The 12,626-nt window shown below is 44.8% G+C and overlaps 1 protein-coding gene across 5 annotated transcripts in view; it reads left to right on the top strand.

The window, feature by feature from the left end:
• The window catches only part of RREB1 (ras responsive element binding protein 1), a 127,489-nt gene that overhangs the window by 49,399 nt on the left and 65,464 nt on the right, over nt 1-12,626 (top strand). For all 5 annotated transcript variants that reach the window (XM_071553293.1, XM_071553292.1, XM_071553294.1 and 2 more), the window contains 2 exons: nt 8,766-8,885; nt 10,250-10,452. In XM_071553293.1, coding sequence (XP_071409394.1) covers nt 8,766-8,885; nt 10,250-10,452 — 323 coding nt within the window. The remainder of the gene's footprint in view (nt 1-8,765; nt 8,886-10,249; nt 10,453-12,626) is intronic.

The raw sequence follows: 12,626 nt of genomic DNA, 5'->3' as shown, positions 1-12,626 counted from the left end.
AAAAGTAGAATTTTGTCTTAAAAAAATTGAGTTTGCTGTGCAGTAATGTGGCAGCATCAGATTTTACAAGCTTATGATAAAATCATAATGGTTGACAACACCACCATCAGGAAATAGGTTTAAATCCCTGTAATTTCTACCTTTTCTTTTTTTCATTTTACTGTGTTATCTTGTTTGGCATGCTGCCTAATATAGTGCTCCAAGCAGAGAGTGTGCTGGCATCTCCTGCAAAGATAGTGTGGCTGGACAGCAAAGGATGAGTTAGGGGCTCTGCAGTGAGTGAACTGATGCTCTGCCCCTTGGGCTTGCCTGTGCAAGGATGTTTGCCAGCATGTGGATGCACTTGCAGTGGTGAAACATAGGGACATGTGGGACAACTACTCCAAAAGGAGAGAGTCTTTTCCTGGTTTAGCTTACCCTATTTTCAGAATGTTTTTTGTAAAATTACCTGTTCATTTGTGAAGCTCTCTTTAAATGCTCGTCATGAAGGAGGAGGAGGATTGCAACCCAGAGCACCTCACAAGAAGCAGAGCACTAGCACAGGACATTTTCTGTATCTTCCCCAGCACGATTCATCCTGCCTCTCTCATCCCTCCCGAACCCATCCTGTGCCATGCAGCTCTGGCTACGCGTGAAGAGCAAATGCGAGGGGGTGAAATAGATGCTTGTTTCTTCCTCCAGAGACTTGCTTTAAACCTTCACCTCGAGTCCTGGGCCCAGTGCTTGCTGCCCTTGGCTGAGCTGTTGGCCGTCGGGGTGAGGGACAGAGACTGGAAGAGGGACTGGCTCTCCCTCCCCCCTTTCCTCCCAACAGCTGCAGGCACCAATTGCCAGGGAGCAGCCCCAGCCACATGGTTTTGTGGCTTTTCTTCCTCTTGTTACTAATGTGCCTTCTTGTTTCCGTGATGCTGTGTGGAAGAACAACCGGGTGGATTGTCTCCTCTCGGGGTGGGTGCCTGGGCATCTGCACAGCCAGTTGGTATGGCACAGGAGCCCCTGTTTTTTCAGTGACACCAGGGGCTATTGATGGCAGGCTGGGGCTGTGCTGCTGCTGCTGCACAGATGCTTGTTCTTGGCCCACCTTAAAAGGACAAGATATCCCGTGGTTTAGACTGGCCATATATTGTCGGGGGTGTCAGCATCTCCGTCACAGCTACCCAGCTGGGCCCAGCGTCCTGCCTTGCCTGCCCTGCGTGCCTTCAGCCTCTCCTCAGTCAGAGCCGAAGGGTGCTGGAACTCAGGCTGTTTGAAGAGGAGGTTGCTTTTCTTCTCTGCCACTCAGAAATGTTTTCCATCTGGCTCTCCCTAATGCAATGCATCTTGCTCACCCCTTGGGCTCTTGGGCAAGTATCTCTTTCTCTCAGCACAGTGCTGGCTCAGCCATGTAGGTGATGGGACATCAATCTATAGCTCCCCCCCTCACCCTGCTCCAGGGATTTAAGTTAAGTTTGTCAGGGCAAAGCAGAAACGAAAAAAAAAAACCCCAAGCAACAAGCCCACAAAGCTACATTTTGATTGTTTCCTCATTTTACATCCCTCATCCCCTCTCGACTGTCTGAGATGGCAGCAGCAGCAGCAGCAGAGATTTTTGTCCCGGGGCTGTGATTTCCTAGGGTTGCTGGGGCTTCCCTTGGGCAGGTGTCTCCCCTTCCTCAGCCTGTTTGGCAGGTAGACACACATGAGAGTGTTGCCCACTGGTCCTTTTTTTGACTTCCCCCTACTCCTCCTCTCTCTTGGCCTGTCCTCAGCTCCTTTGGGGCCGTGTGGGGAGTGGTGGTTTTGGCAGGCAGTGTGACATCACCTGCCTGACCCATTCCACCTTTGCAAGATACCTCCATCCTTCTGCTGAGGGAAGGCATGTTCAGGGCCCACTCCCTCCAGGCTCTGGCTCTGTTCTGGACTCCCACCCTCGCCCACACCATGTCCCAAGGCCATCCCCTTGCCCAGCAGGACATGAGCCAGCCCTGGCCTGAGGGAGGGATGCAGTAACAGGGGTGGGAAAGGCTGATTGGTGTGGGGAGAGACCCTGGGCCATGTCCCAAGGAGTGCTGCCTTGCTGCAGCCAGTGCCAGCCCAGAGGAGACGTGAAGGGGCTTTCTTGGGTCGCCACTTCATCTAAGGCAAATAAACTGGAGTTAAAGCCAAGAAACACATCGACTTCCTGGAACTCTGCGAGCCGTCCGCACAGCTGTCCCCACTCCCTGAACACATGCAAAGCAGAGCTTATAAGGACAGACAGTATTGCTTTTGTGTCCCTCCTCAGCCAGTGGGGAGGGTGCAGAGGAAGGGATGTGCTGGGTAAAGCCCAAGGCCTGTCTTGTTCCGTGTTCCCCCTGCGTTGCTGTGATTCCCAGTGACTGTGGAAAGCCAGGCTCCCTTCCCACTCAGCTCCTGACAGCTGTGCAGGCAGGCAAAGATGAGGATGGAGAGGTGTTTGCAGTTGTCTGTGTGGGAAGGAGTGGAGGGATGTGTGCTGGCAGCCACTTGTTTTACTCTAATATTGCCCTGACTTTATTTTTTTGCCTAGAAGTGGGGCTCGTGGTCCCAGGTTTGTTAAGCTGTCTTTAAATCTCAGTATTCTTTTTGCTTGAACAAACTCATGAAGCTGATTGCTGCTTGGTGGCAAAGGCTTTCTGGAGGGCCAGGTGTTCACCACAAGCTGATGCGAACAGTGAAGATGAGGAACAGCTCATAGATTTGTCTTTGGTCAGGGGAAAGGAGTGCTAAGGTGTTAGAAAAGGCTCAAAATGCATCAGCAGCTATCAGTCCTAAATATGGCCACAGGTTATCGCAGTTCTTGCAGTGCCAGGTGTTTTGTGTGGGGCTGCCATCCCTGAAAATGGCAGTGCTGGTCAGGAACTCAGTGCAGGCTCAGCTCAAACCCTCTAAGGTTCTTACTGAGTGTGCTGGGCTTTCCTGTTGGGAGCCAGGGGGCCGTCGGGTTTTGCTTTCACTCTCGGTGCTGGAGCAGCTTATGCCTCAGTTCTCTTTTTTAGCCTAGCAAGACCACAAGTTCCCACATGAGGGCTGTTCCCACAGCACAAGCGCTTGCGAAAGGTGCAAAAGTGGGTTCCCTGCTCAAGTTAGCAAACGGAGCACAGGGCCAAGAAGATAGGCATGAATGCATTTTATATTAAGGCTGCCTGGAATCTGAGTGCATTGCTGTAAACCAGTTGGACCATATGGATGAATTTCATCCAGGAAACTGCTTTGCTGGTACAAGTGTCTCACTGTTAGATTAGTACAACTTCCTTGTTTTCAGTATATTGCATGAATGTAATACCAGAGTATCCTGGTGATTCAGAGTTGTCATTCACTTAAGGCATTAGCTAAGTTAAAATTCTGTTGTGCTTTATGGAGAGAAGCTTTTGGTTGTCTGAGCCACAGTCCTGAGGAGCACTACTGGTCCATAAGTTAGCAGACAGTGATTTTCCAAAGCTACATAAAAAGTAAATGTACATGTGTACTGCATTATGCTTGCTGGAAGATGAAACAGGAGGAGTAAATATGTTTGAGTATTTAAAATTTAGCCTAACTGTTATGTCTTGTCACAACAACGAAATAATCTGGAAATAGGGGGTCATCTTGGTCTTGTTTGGTGCTTCTCCCCCTTACCCACTCCCACACCAGAAGGAAGCATGTGATTCAGTTGTTTATTCCATGTTTGGATCTATCTGTCTGTGTACAAGTAAGGTAAGAAAAGGTGTAAGGATGTTGTGGACTTGTGGCGTTATTTTAGGAAGCAAAACCCACACTAACACAGGTAAAACAATGAAGTCACTGATGGGTATTTCATAGAAAGAGAAGTAGTCTGTCTTTTGGTACTCAGAGAGTACCCTTCAAGAGAGGTTACTCCTTTTGGTTGTTGTCTTTTAGGGGTTTTTTGGTTGGTTTTGTTTTTCCCTAGAGGGAAATATTACTTATAGATACAAGTTCAAAACCTTTGGGGCAACATTTGTAGTTTTTTACTGAATGCTAAATGAAAATTCAGCCACCAGATACTCCCAAGCCTCTGTGTTTCTATGCTTGTCTTCCTTTCCCCAGGGGCTGCTCTGTGCTGGTGCTCCAGCGGTGGTGACAGGTGATGCTCCCAGTTTAATTCTCTACTGCTGGGGTGCCGAGTCAGCACCACCAACACTTCAGTAGCAAGGGCAGAGTTGATATTAAAAAGGTCAGTTGGGAAAATTCTGTTCATTTGGTTTTCCTTTGCCTTGAGGCAGTGCCTTGAATAGTGTTACCCCTTTTTTCTTCCCACACGATGCCTTTTCACCCTCTTTCCTTCCTGCCAGCTTTGATGTAAAATCATGTTCAAAGGTAGTGCGGGTGATAGTGCACATCTCTTTTGGGATGGGAGCGACCATTTGTGCTTGGGAGTGTTGCTGTGTGCTCAGGGAGCAAAATCTGCTCCTCTGTGTGGAAGTTTGGTGGGAGATCAGCGCATCAGAAAGTTTGGAGCCCAATGTAGCAATTCTTAGGTATTATAATCTCAAGGGTAAACGGTAAACTTTGTTTATTCAAATCCAGTATCCCTCTTTGAAGTTCTGTTCTCGTCTAAATTTGTATACTAGCAGGTCTGGCCTTCATTTAAATGATCCTTGGGGTTTTTTCCTGCCACTTAGAAAAAAAACAGTGGGAAAGCCTTGACTAAGCTAATAGTGTTGCTCAGATGGGAACGATGAAGAAGGCTCAGGATTCCTGTTCGAGCCTCATGGGAAAAAGTGGTTAGAAACTCATGTGTGTGGGGGTGCACATTCCTAAACCTGTCATTTCTTTTCCCTGTTTCTCCTCCCCCACCGTGTCCTGAAAGACGAACTACAGCATGTTTAGTGAAACCAATAAAAGTATTTGGCTGAGAGTGTTAATCTTCCCCTGGCCCAATTAGTGCATGGCTTCTGCTTTAACATTAATGTGGATTTTTTTCGGAAGGCAGAACAATGAGCAGCTTTGTGCTACATACCAGGTTTTCCCCCTTCTTTCCTGTATTGTGCATTTCTTCCTATCTATTCCAAAGGGAGAGCTCATGTGCAAAGACAGTGGAGCAATCTGGAGCAGAGACTTGTACCAGCTCCCAGGGGCCAGGACGTGCTGCTCTCTGCTTGTGTAGCTGCCTCTCAATGGCAAGTCAAGTGACTGTGAGTCTGAAGATTCATCATTTTTTCTCCTTTTTCCTTCCTTCTGCTCTGGACTGTCTTCTCCTTTCCACTTCATCTATGATGCTCTTCACCAGAAGGAGAAGCAGCTGTATCTCTTTAGAGTGGTCTTAAAACAAAACAAAAAACCCAAATAAATACACATAATTGATGGGGGGGAAGTAACTGTTGATGGACTCAGCTTTAACATACACTGGAGTCACACTTTATCCCAAAGGAGGAAATAGGTCTAGCAAGTGTCTTCCTGTACAGACTGAATGGGAAGCAACAAGGTTTTTTCCTTTTTTTTTTAATCTCTGCTCTCACAGTGAGTCTCCCATTAGCTGGTTATGTGGGGCATCAGGGCTGGGCCTCTGTCAGAAGCAGGAGCTAAAGGCCCCTCAAGTCTCTCTGTGGAGCAGAAGTTGCCCCAGTTTCATGTTTCCAGCAACACTGACAAGTGGAGGGAACACGTTCCTGCAGAAGAGACAGGTCTCTCGGTGTGGCTGTGCAAAGAGGGCTGCTGGATTGGTTTGTTTGGTCCTGTCCCCCCTACCATGTGTTAGCACTCTTGCTTAGTTGCTCACTCTCTTCTTTTCCTCCCTTTCACAGAGGATGAATGGGACACTGGGGAGTTTCTTCAAAGTAGAAGATGACTTGAATGCTTGTGACCACTTCCCTGTTTCCTAGAGGCTTTGGTCCAGTGTTGAATGCAACCTGAAGCTGTACTATTTGCCAGCTTATTTCCTGTTTGTCCTTTTTCCTGGAGGTCTTTGTTTTCTTTTGGGGAGAGGGAGGAAGGAGGCTCCATCAGCACCACCTCCAAGCAGGGACATTTGGTGTGAGCTGGGAAGGTTTACAGGCCTGAAGGCAGTATGAGATCTGTGCTGGTTGCTCTCTGTCTGGTTCTCTGAGTTTCGTAGATGCTGTGGAAAAAACCTCCTAACACTTCCCCATCCTCAGTGATGCATTTTTTTAAAGGGAAAGAAAAAAAAAAACAAAACCAAGGCTGCAAGAGAAATCTCTCAGTATGCTCCTGCCTAAAGGCGCTCTGCCACGGGTTTTCCCACAGGAAGGAGTGATTTGGCCCAGTATTCTTATTGTTTCTATATCCTATTGCAAATAGAAAGTTATGCTTCTGAAATCGGTGTGTGCTGCTCATGCAGTTGTCTTTGTTTCAGTGGTGCATTTTTGCTGCATGCAAGAGGGTGGAAAATATGTCAATAAATAAAAACATGCAACAATAATTCGGTTGTGATATTTGCAGTGCTTTCAAAATAATTTGTTTTAATGTGCAGTAGATGGTTTTAAAAACACAATCTGTGACTACATATATTGGTTGGCTTTAGCAGGAAGATATTTAGATTCAGAAATAAAAATAGCCATTCATTCACAGAAATTATGAAAAGCTGTAATGGTATAATACATAGTTTTTCTCCTGAAAATAAGAGTGGAGAGCAAGCTGGCAGGTTTTTCTAAACCAGTAGGTAGGGGTTTTTTAATGTACATGTATACCTGCCTCTTCTGCAAGCTTTCTCTGAGCATTTCCCATTCTCAGTGTTGCTGAAAGCAGCACTAGCAATTCTGACTCCAGTTTACTGGGAAGCTACTCAGCTATCTTAAAGTTAGTTAACTTGGCAAACACAGCAGTCTTCACAGTTACATCCTGGAAAAAATCCATTGTATATTAATGATGACATCAGTGTCCTAAGTATTGACTGAAAGAAGAATGAATATGTGTATTTTGGAAGGAAAAGGTGTTTGTTGGGGATTTTTAAGGACTAATGAACTTACTTGTTTTAAGAGAAATACCTCCAAATAATTTAAACTGATCCTTATTTTTGGTGGTGTTAAGCAGATAGAGCAAGAAACTCTAGATTTAGGCCAGTCTCAAAAAGAATTCTGATGTTCATTCTGTTCAAAATTAAAGTCACCTCCCACATAAGTGGTTAAAAAAAGATGGGGGTGTGTGGGGAAGAAATTACTATATTGCTCTTGAGTAAGATGGACAACATAACAGTAAAGTTACAACAGTTAAGGAGAAACAAAATAAAGACAAACAGATGAATGGCTCCCATAATTACTGGAGAAAATACAGAAGTATGAATGCTTGGCCTCACCTTGAAGCAAGAAAGTCCTATGTCAGAGGGACCACTTGTATTTTCTTAACAGAAAAGTACAAAAATGATTGGGGAAAAGCTGCCTTGAGTTGTTCAGGATAATATTTTTGTCTCATTTTGAAGATACAAATTGAAAGCAGTGTTTGTTAGAAGCTGATGTTGTCCTGAGCCTTAAATGTTGGGCATAAGTCAGGTCCCAGGTTTTGTCTCTAGACTGCACTGGCTCTGTTGGCTCTCTGTGTCAGATCATCTGTGTGCCATTCCTAAGAGGGCTGGCAGCTAAATGTGGGGAGGTTGAATCCACTGCTTTGTCTGGCATGACGTGAAATGAGGAGCTGCTTGACACAAAGTGGGCCCTTTCTTTTTGTCTGTCTCTTCTTAGGTGCTCTAAAATGTTAGTGGTTGGGATAATGTAGTCATTTATTGTTTTCAAATGCTGTTCAAACAGCATTTCAAGATGTGTTGAGTGACTGATTTGCATGTTATCCTTGAGAATGTCTTTTTTTTATAAGGAAGAGACCCTTCTGAGTTAGCTGTGGTTTGAGGGCATTTATCTCTGCTCTCTGATAAAAGGAAAACCTGTATTAAGTTTACTGGATGTGATTTGTATGGCTGAGATGATGAAATGTCCACAGAGTGTTTGCTTTCATAATGAAATAAATATTTCACTTGCAAGGTTATAAAGACGTATTTCTCGTCATGAAAAACATAGCAATAGTTTTCCATATTACAAATAACGTTTTCCGAGGGCTATAGCTGTGAGTGCTGTGGTCAGAGAACTCCTCTGTTTCTCATCTATTGATCATGCCCCATCACCTCTGAAAATGATGTTTAACTGCCTGTCATTCTCCAGACAGAACAGGCATCCTTCCTGAAACCCCAATGATAGCATGATAAGTTTGTGGTTTCAGAAAGGGGTGTGGAGGAATTCTGTTGGTGCATGCAATGGTTGCTTATTTCTTCAACTCATCTGGAAACCTTGGGTAGTGGCTGTGAAGAATGTGCCAAATGGTCCCAGAAACCTCAGCAGTCATGTCACCACTGCTGGAAGGAAAAATATGGTCACCATGAATTCATGTATTGGAGCAAATGTTAATCTTTCAAAAAGAGAAGAGGGGAGCAGTGCATGTGTGAAATTGAATTACTTGAATTCTTTAGCTGCACAATATGCTTAATCAAATGTCACTATTGTCAGTGATATGCTATCTTGCTCTCTCTTTCTCCTCCTTTTTTTTGCTGGCTGAATACTGGGGACCAAGCTGGTAAGGGTTTCCTTTCTTTGTTTGCCCAGGTTTGGCCACTGGCAAAAGCAGCAACATCTCCCAGCCCAGTTCCAGGCCACTCATGGTGGATGTGGATGTGTGGCTGTGCTGGAACTGTTTTAAGTGCTTCTGTCATCAGACCTATGTGCAAGTCAGGAGAGCCCTCAAACTAAAGGGCTGTGGTTTTATTTTGCTAAAGGGGCTTCCAGAAAAACTTAGCACCCTTTTTTTCTTTTCCCTTCTCCCTCACACAGTGCTGGAGGGTGCTGCTGAAGAGGAGGCTGAGGAGCCAGACGCTACTATACATACTACACTAAGTGAGGAGACCAGCAACCAAGAGGAGAGCCACACTCAGCTGGGGGATAAAGATGAAGGTAACTGGTTTGACTAGCTCTGTGACTCTGTAAATTAGGGCATTGATTGAGAATGTAGAAATATTTCTTACCCATCCATACACCTTATCTGTGTGAAGAGTATAAGATATATTGAGCAGAAGCACTCATGGATACATTTCTTTCTCCATCCCTAACTTTTATCTGTCTGAAAAGTGTAAAATAGGTTGAACAGAAGCATGGGCACATAAATACTCAGCTACCACTGTAGGCTTCCAAACTAAGATTTTCTTGGCTCCCAGTTACTTGGCACCAGATAACTTAGCCTCAGAAAAACCACCTGTTTATAATCCTCAAACTTATGTTCCAAAGACAGTATTATGCAGAGATCAAATGTTCACAGACAAACCTGTTCCTCCTTGTTCACCTTCACATATTTTTGTAAGTTTCTCACAACACACATTAAGATTCTGTGCTTTCCACCAGAGGTGACAGAGCCAGTAGACTTGCAGGGTGTTCCTGTTTGTTTGTGAGACTTCTTTTGCAGGAAAGGAGCGTTCAATTTGAAAGCATTTTCCTTTTCAAACTCATAAAGAACAAAGTAGAAGGCCTTACCTGTGTGTTTGACATGTCTGTGTGTTGAGAAACCAGAGGTAAGATTTTAGGTGTGTTTTGAATTTGGTATCTGAGATAGGAGCGTCTGTGCCACATACAGTATGTGATGGAGAAGTCTGAACCTCAACAGCTTTAGCTGTGACATTAGTCATGGTTGTAACCCATGTGTTCTGTGGACTAGCATGGCTTGGTAGATGAAAAGAGAAAAACCAAATCACACAGGTGCCAGCTGTGGCAGTAATGAGGCAACAGCAGGGATATAGGTTGTTGTTTTGGTTGGATTTTTGCTAATTTGGCTTATTCCATATACAGAGCTGGCTTAAACTACATTAAAAAGAGAACCCAGTACCCTACACTGTGTTACTGACGCCTTAGTTGTGTGGTCCTGCTTAAAACATGTGCTTGCTTGAATGGTTGTGCTTGTCAGAGCATTTATCAGTACTACTCTACTAGTTCATGGTGATCACAAGGTACCACAAATGATACCATTTTACAGCGAGAGAGTGTAAGGTGAATCACTCTATAAGCTCCATACTGAATTAAGGTTGAAAATCAAGATAATGTGAATGTCCTGTGAGAATGAAGAAATGTACACCTTCTCCTGTGCATTTCAATACGAGAAACTTGTCCTGTTACAACAACTCCAGTTTATGGGCTGTTGCCTGTGATCTATGATGATTCAGCAGAGTGTGATGTGAGTTAACTGGCAGCTGAAAATACTGTGGGTTGTTGTTTTGTTTTTCTTTTTCAAGATGGCCTAGGAACTCCTGTGTGTTTTTTTTTAATTCCAGAGAAGCAGCTGGAAAGCTTGAACAACTACAAGGTACCACCAAGCTCACCCCACAGTTTGGACGGAGCAGACTTGTCCTCCATCGACGCCATGATGTCAGCAGTGATGAATGTGGGGAAGATTGCTGAAAATGGTGGGAACTCTCAAAATGTCAAATCCCCCTCAAAGTCTCCTGCACCAAATCGGATTGGCAGGAGGAACCAGGTACGTAAATCTAAATGCAGGGATGTTGAAGGGGAGACAAGCAGCTGTATGGGAAGTGATAAGACAGAATTATGCTTCTTTGACTGTTTTGCCCTCTTTTCCCCTCAGTGGATCTTCCTGCCTCTGCCATTGTCCCTCTGTGTATGTTTTTTGGTGTCTCTCCAGAACATAACTTAGAAAACTGAGAATTGGAGGGGTCTGCTTGCTTGGGTTCACACATAAAACCTTTGAGCATGAGCTCCAATGTCCTGCAATGATGAGCTGGTCTTGGAGATGCCCGTGGCAGTGACAAAGTCACCAAGAGTTCCCATTTCATCCCCACTGCGTCGTTTCTCCAGGCTCTTTCATTTGCAAAATCTGCTGGGGGACCAGCTCAATTCATGAAACCAGGAGAAAAGAATGACCTAGAGAAGAGCAGAGCAGTTTGGCAGAGGACTTGGCTCAGCCACCCTCATGAGGTGTCCAGCTGTCCCTGGGGAAGATACAAGTGATTTAAGGTTAAAGGTGGTGCTAGAACAAAACATACATCAGGATGTGCAGTTCACATGTGTAGTGTAAGGTGCCCTTTCTTCCTGGTCAATAAAACCATGAAGAGCTATTGCAGAATGCTTTGTATGAATCTTGCAGAGCAAAAATATTTAGCTTTTATCAGTTTTTTTCCATTTACCAGTTGATGGCATCAGGTGATAGCCATATTGATCTAAACAAGTGAAAGGAAGGAGTTGTATCAGTGAGAGCTGTGGTTATTTGTATCCATGTTTTTCACCTTCTGGGCCAAGCTCTACCAAAGGAGGTGCTGCAGAATATCAAGAAATACCCCAAATCTCTGTGTCTATTTGACTTTAGAGCTTACAGTGAAACACAGAGACTTTGTAAATGAATCAAGATGTAACAGGGACCAGAAAGGTTGAGTGGCATGACTCACGTGATGTTCCTATAGTAGTTTATTAATAGCTTGCTGAGTAGCTGCCCAGTTGACAGACTTATGACTTGTCTTGGATTTTTAGCATGAAAGGAGTTAAAACCTGTTAATTGTAAATGGATGTTCTTAACTGAAGAGTCTGGGCAGTACACAGACAACTGTGTTTGTGGAATCATAGAATCTATTGGGTTGGAAAAGACCTCTGAGATCATCAAGTCCAACCCTTGATCCAACTCCAGTCCATTTACCAGATCATGGCACTCAGTGCCACGGCCAATCTCACCTGAAAAACCTCCAGGGACGGTGAATCCACCCCCTCTCTGGGCAGGCCATTCCAATGCTTGATTACTCTGTCTGGAAAGAATTTTTTCTGATCTCCAACTTCAATTTCCCCTGGCAGAGCTTGAGCCCATCATGCCCCCTTGTCCTATTGCTGAGTGCCTGGGAGAAGAGACCAACCCCCACCTGGCTAGAACTTCCCTTCAGGTAGTTCTAGACAGTGCTGAGGTCACCTCTGAGCTTCCTCTTCTCCACGCTAAACAACCCCAGCTCCCTCAGCCTCTCCCCACAGCACTTGTGCTCCAGTCCCTTCACCAGCCTTGTTGCTCTTCTCTGGACTCGCTCCAGCACCTCAACAGATCATACTGTCTAGCATCTGGCTTTCAGGTTTATTTGCAGTGTCCTCACTTAGGGGCTGCCCTGTTTCCTTGCTTCCATCGTGTGAAATAAGGCCCTGGAGTCCAGACTAGTCTCAGTGGCAGTGCTTTTACACAGCTGTCCACTGGTACACTGTGTGGTTTGGCTTCAGGGAAGTTTATTAGCGTTGCTGACCTTTATTCCACCTGATATTTCTGTGGGCATCGAATCAAAGGAAGCTCGAGAGTAAATGTGACAGGATTAAGAGGGATTCTTACAGCATAAAAATAAACAAATACATTGAAAACATACTAAATAGCCTGTTTGTTTTTAGGCTGAAGGATCATTAAGGCCAGAGGGGCAAATGGTTACATTACTGGGAAAATAGAAGTGAGATGTGAATTATTAAGCAGGTATCAATCTGGTTAGCAGCCTCTAATACAACGAATTTCCACTTCCAGTATAGCAGAGTGAAAGCACTGAATTGTTTTAGTGTGCAGCAATGCAGATCTCAGATTCTGGTCAGAATGTTCCCCTTATTATAACTTCAAGGATAATAACAGCTAGCTAGTTTTCTGTGTCTGACTGTTGTTTCCCATGAGTTGGCAGCAAAACA

The sequence above is a fragment of the Pithys albifrons genome, chromosome 4 (assembly GCF_047495875.1).
Source record: "Pithys albifrons albifrons isolate INPA30051 chromosome 4, PitAlb_v1, whole genome shotgun sequence".
NCBI lineage: Eukaryota > Metazoa > Chordata > Aves > Passeriformes > Thamnophilidae > Pithys > Pithys albifrons.
The sequence above is the reverse complement of the archived record's forward strand: the minus strand, read 5'-3'. Positions and strand labels throughout refer to the sequence as shown.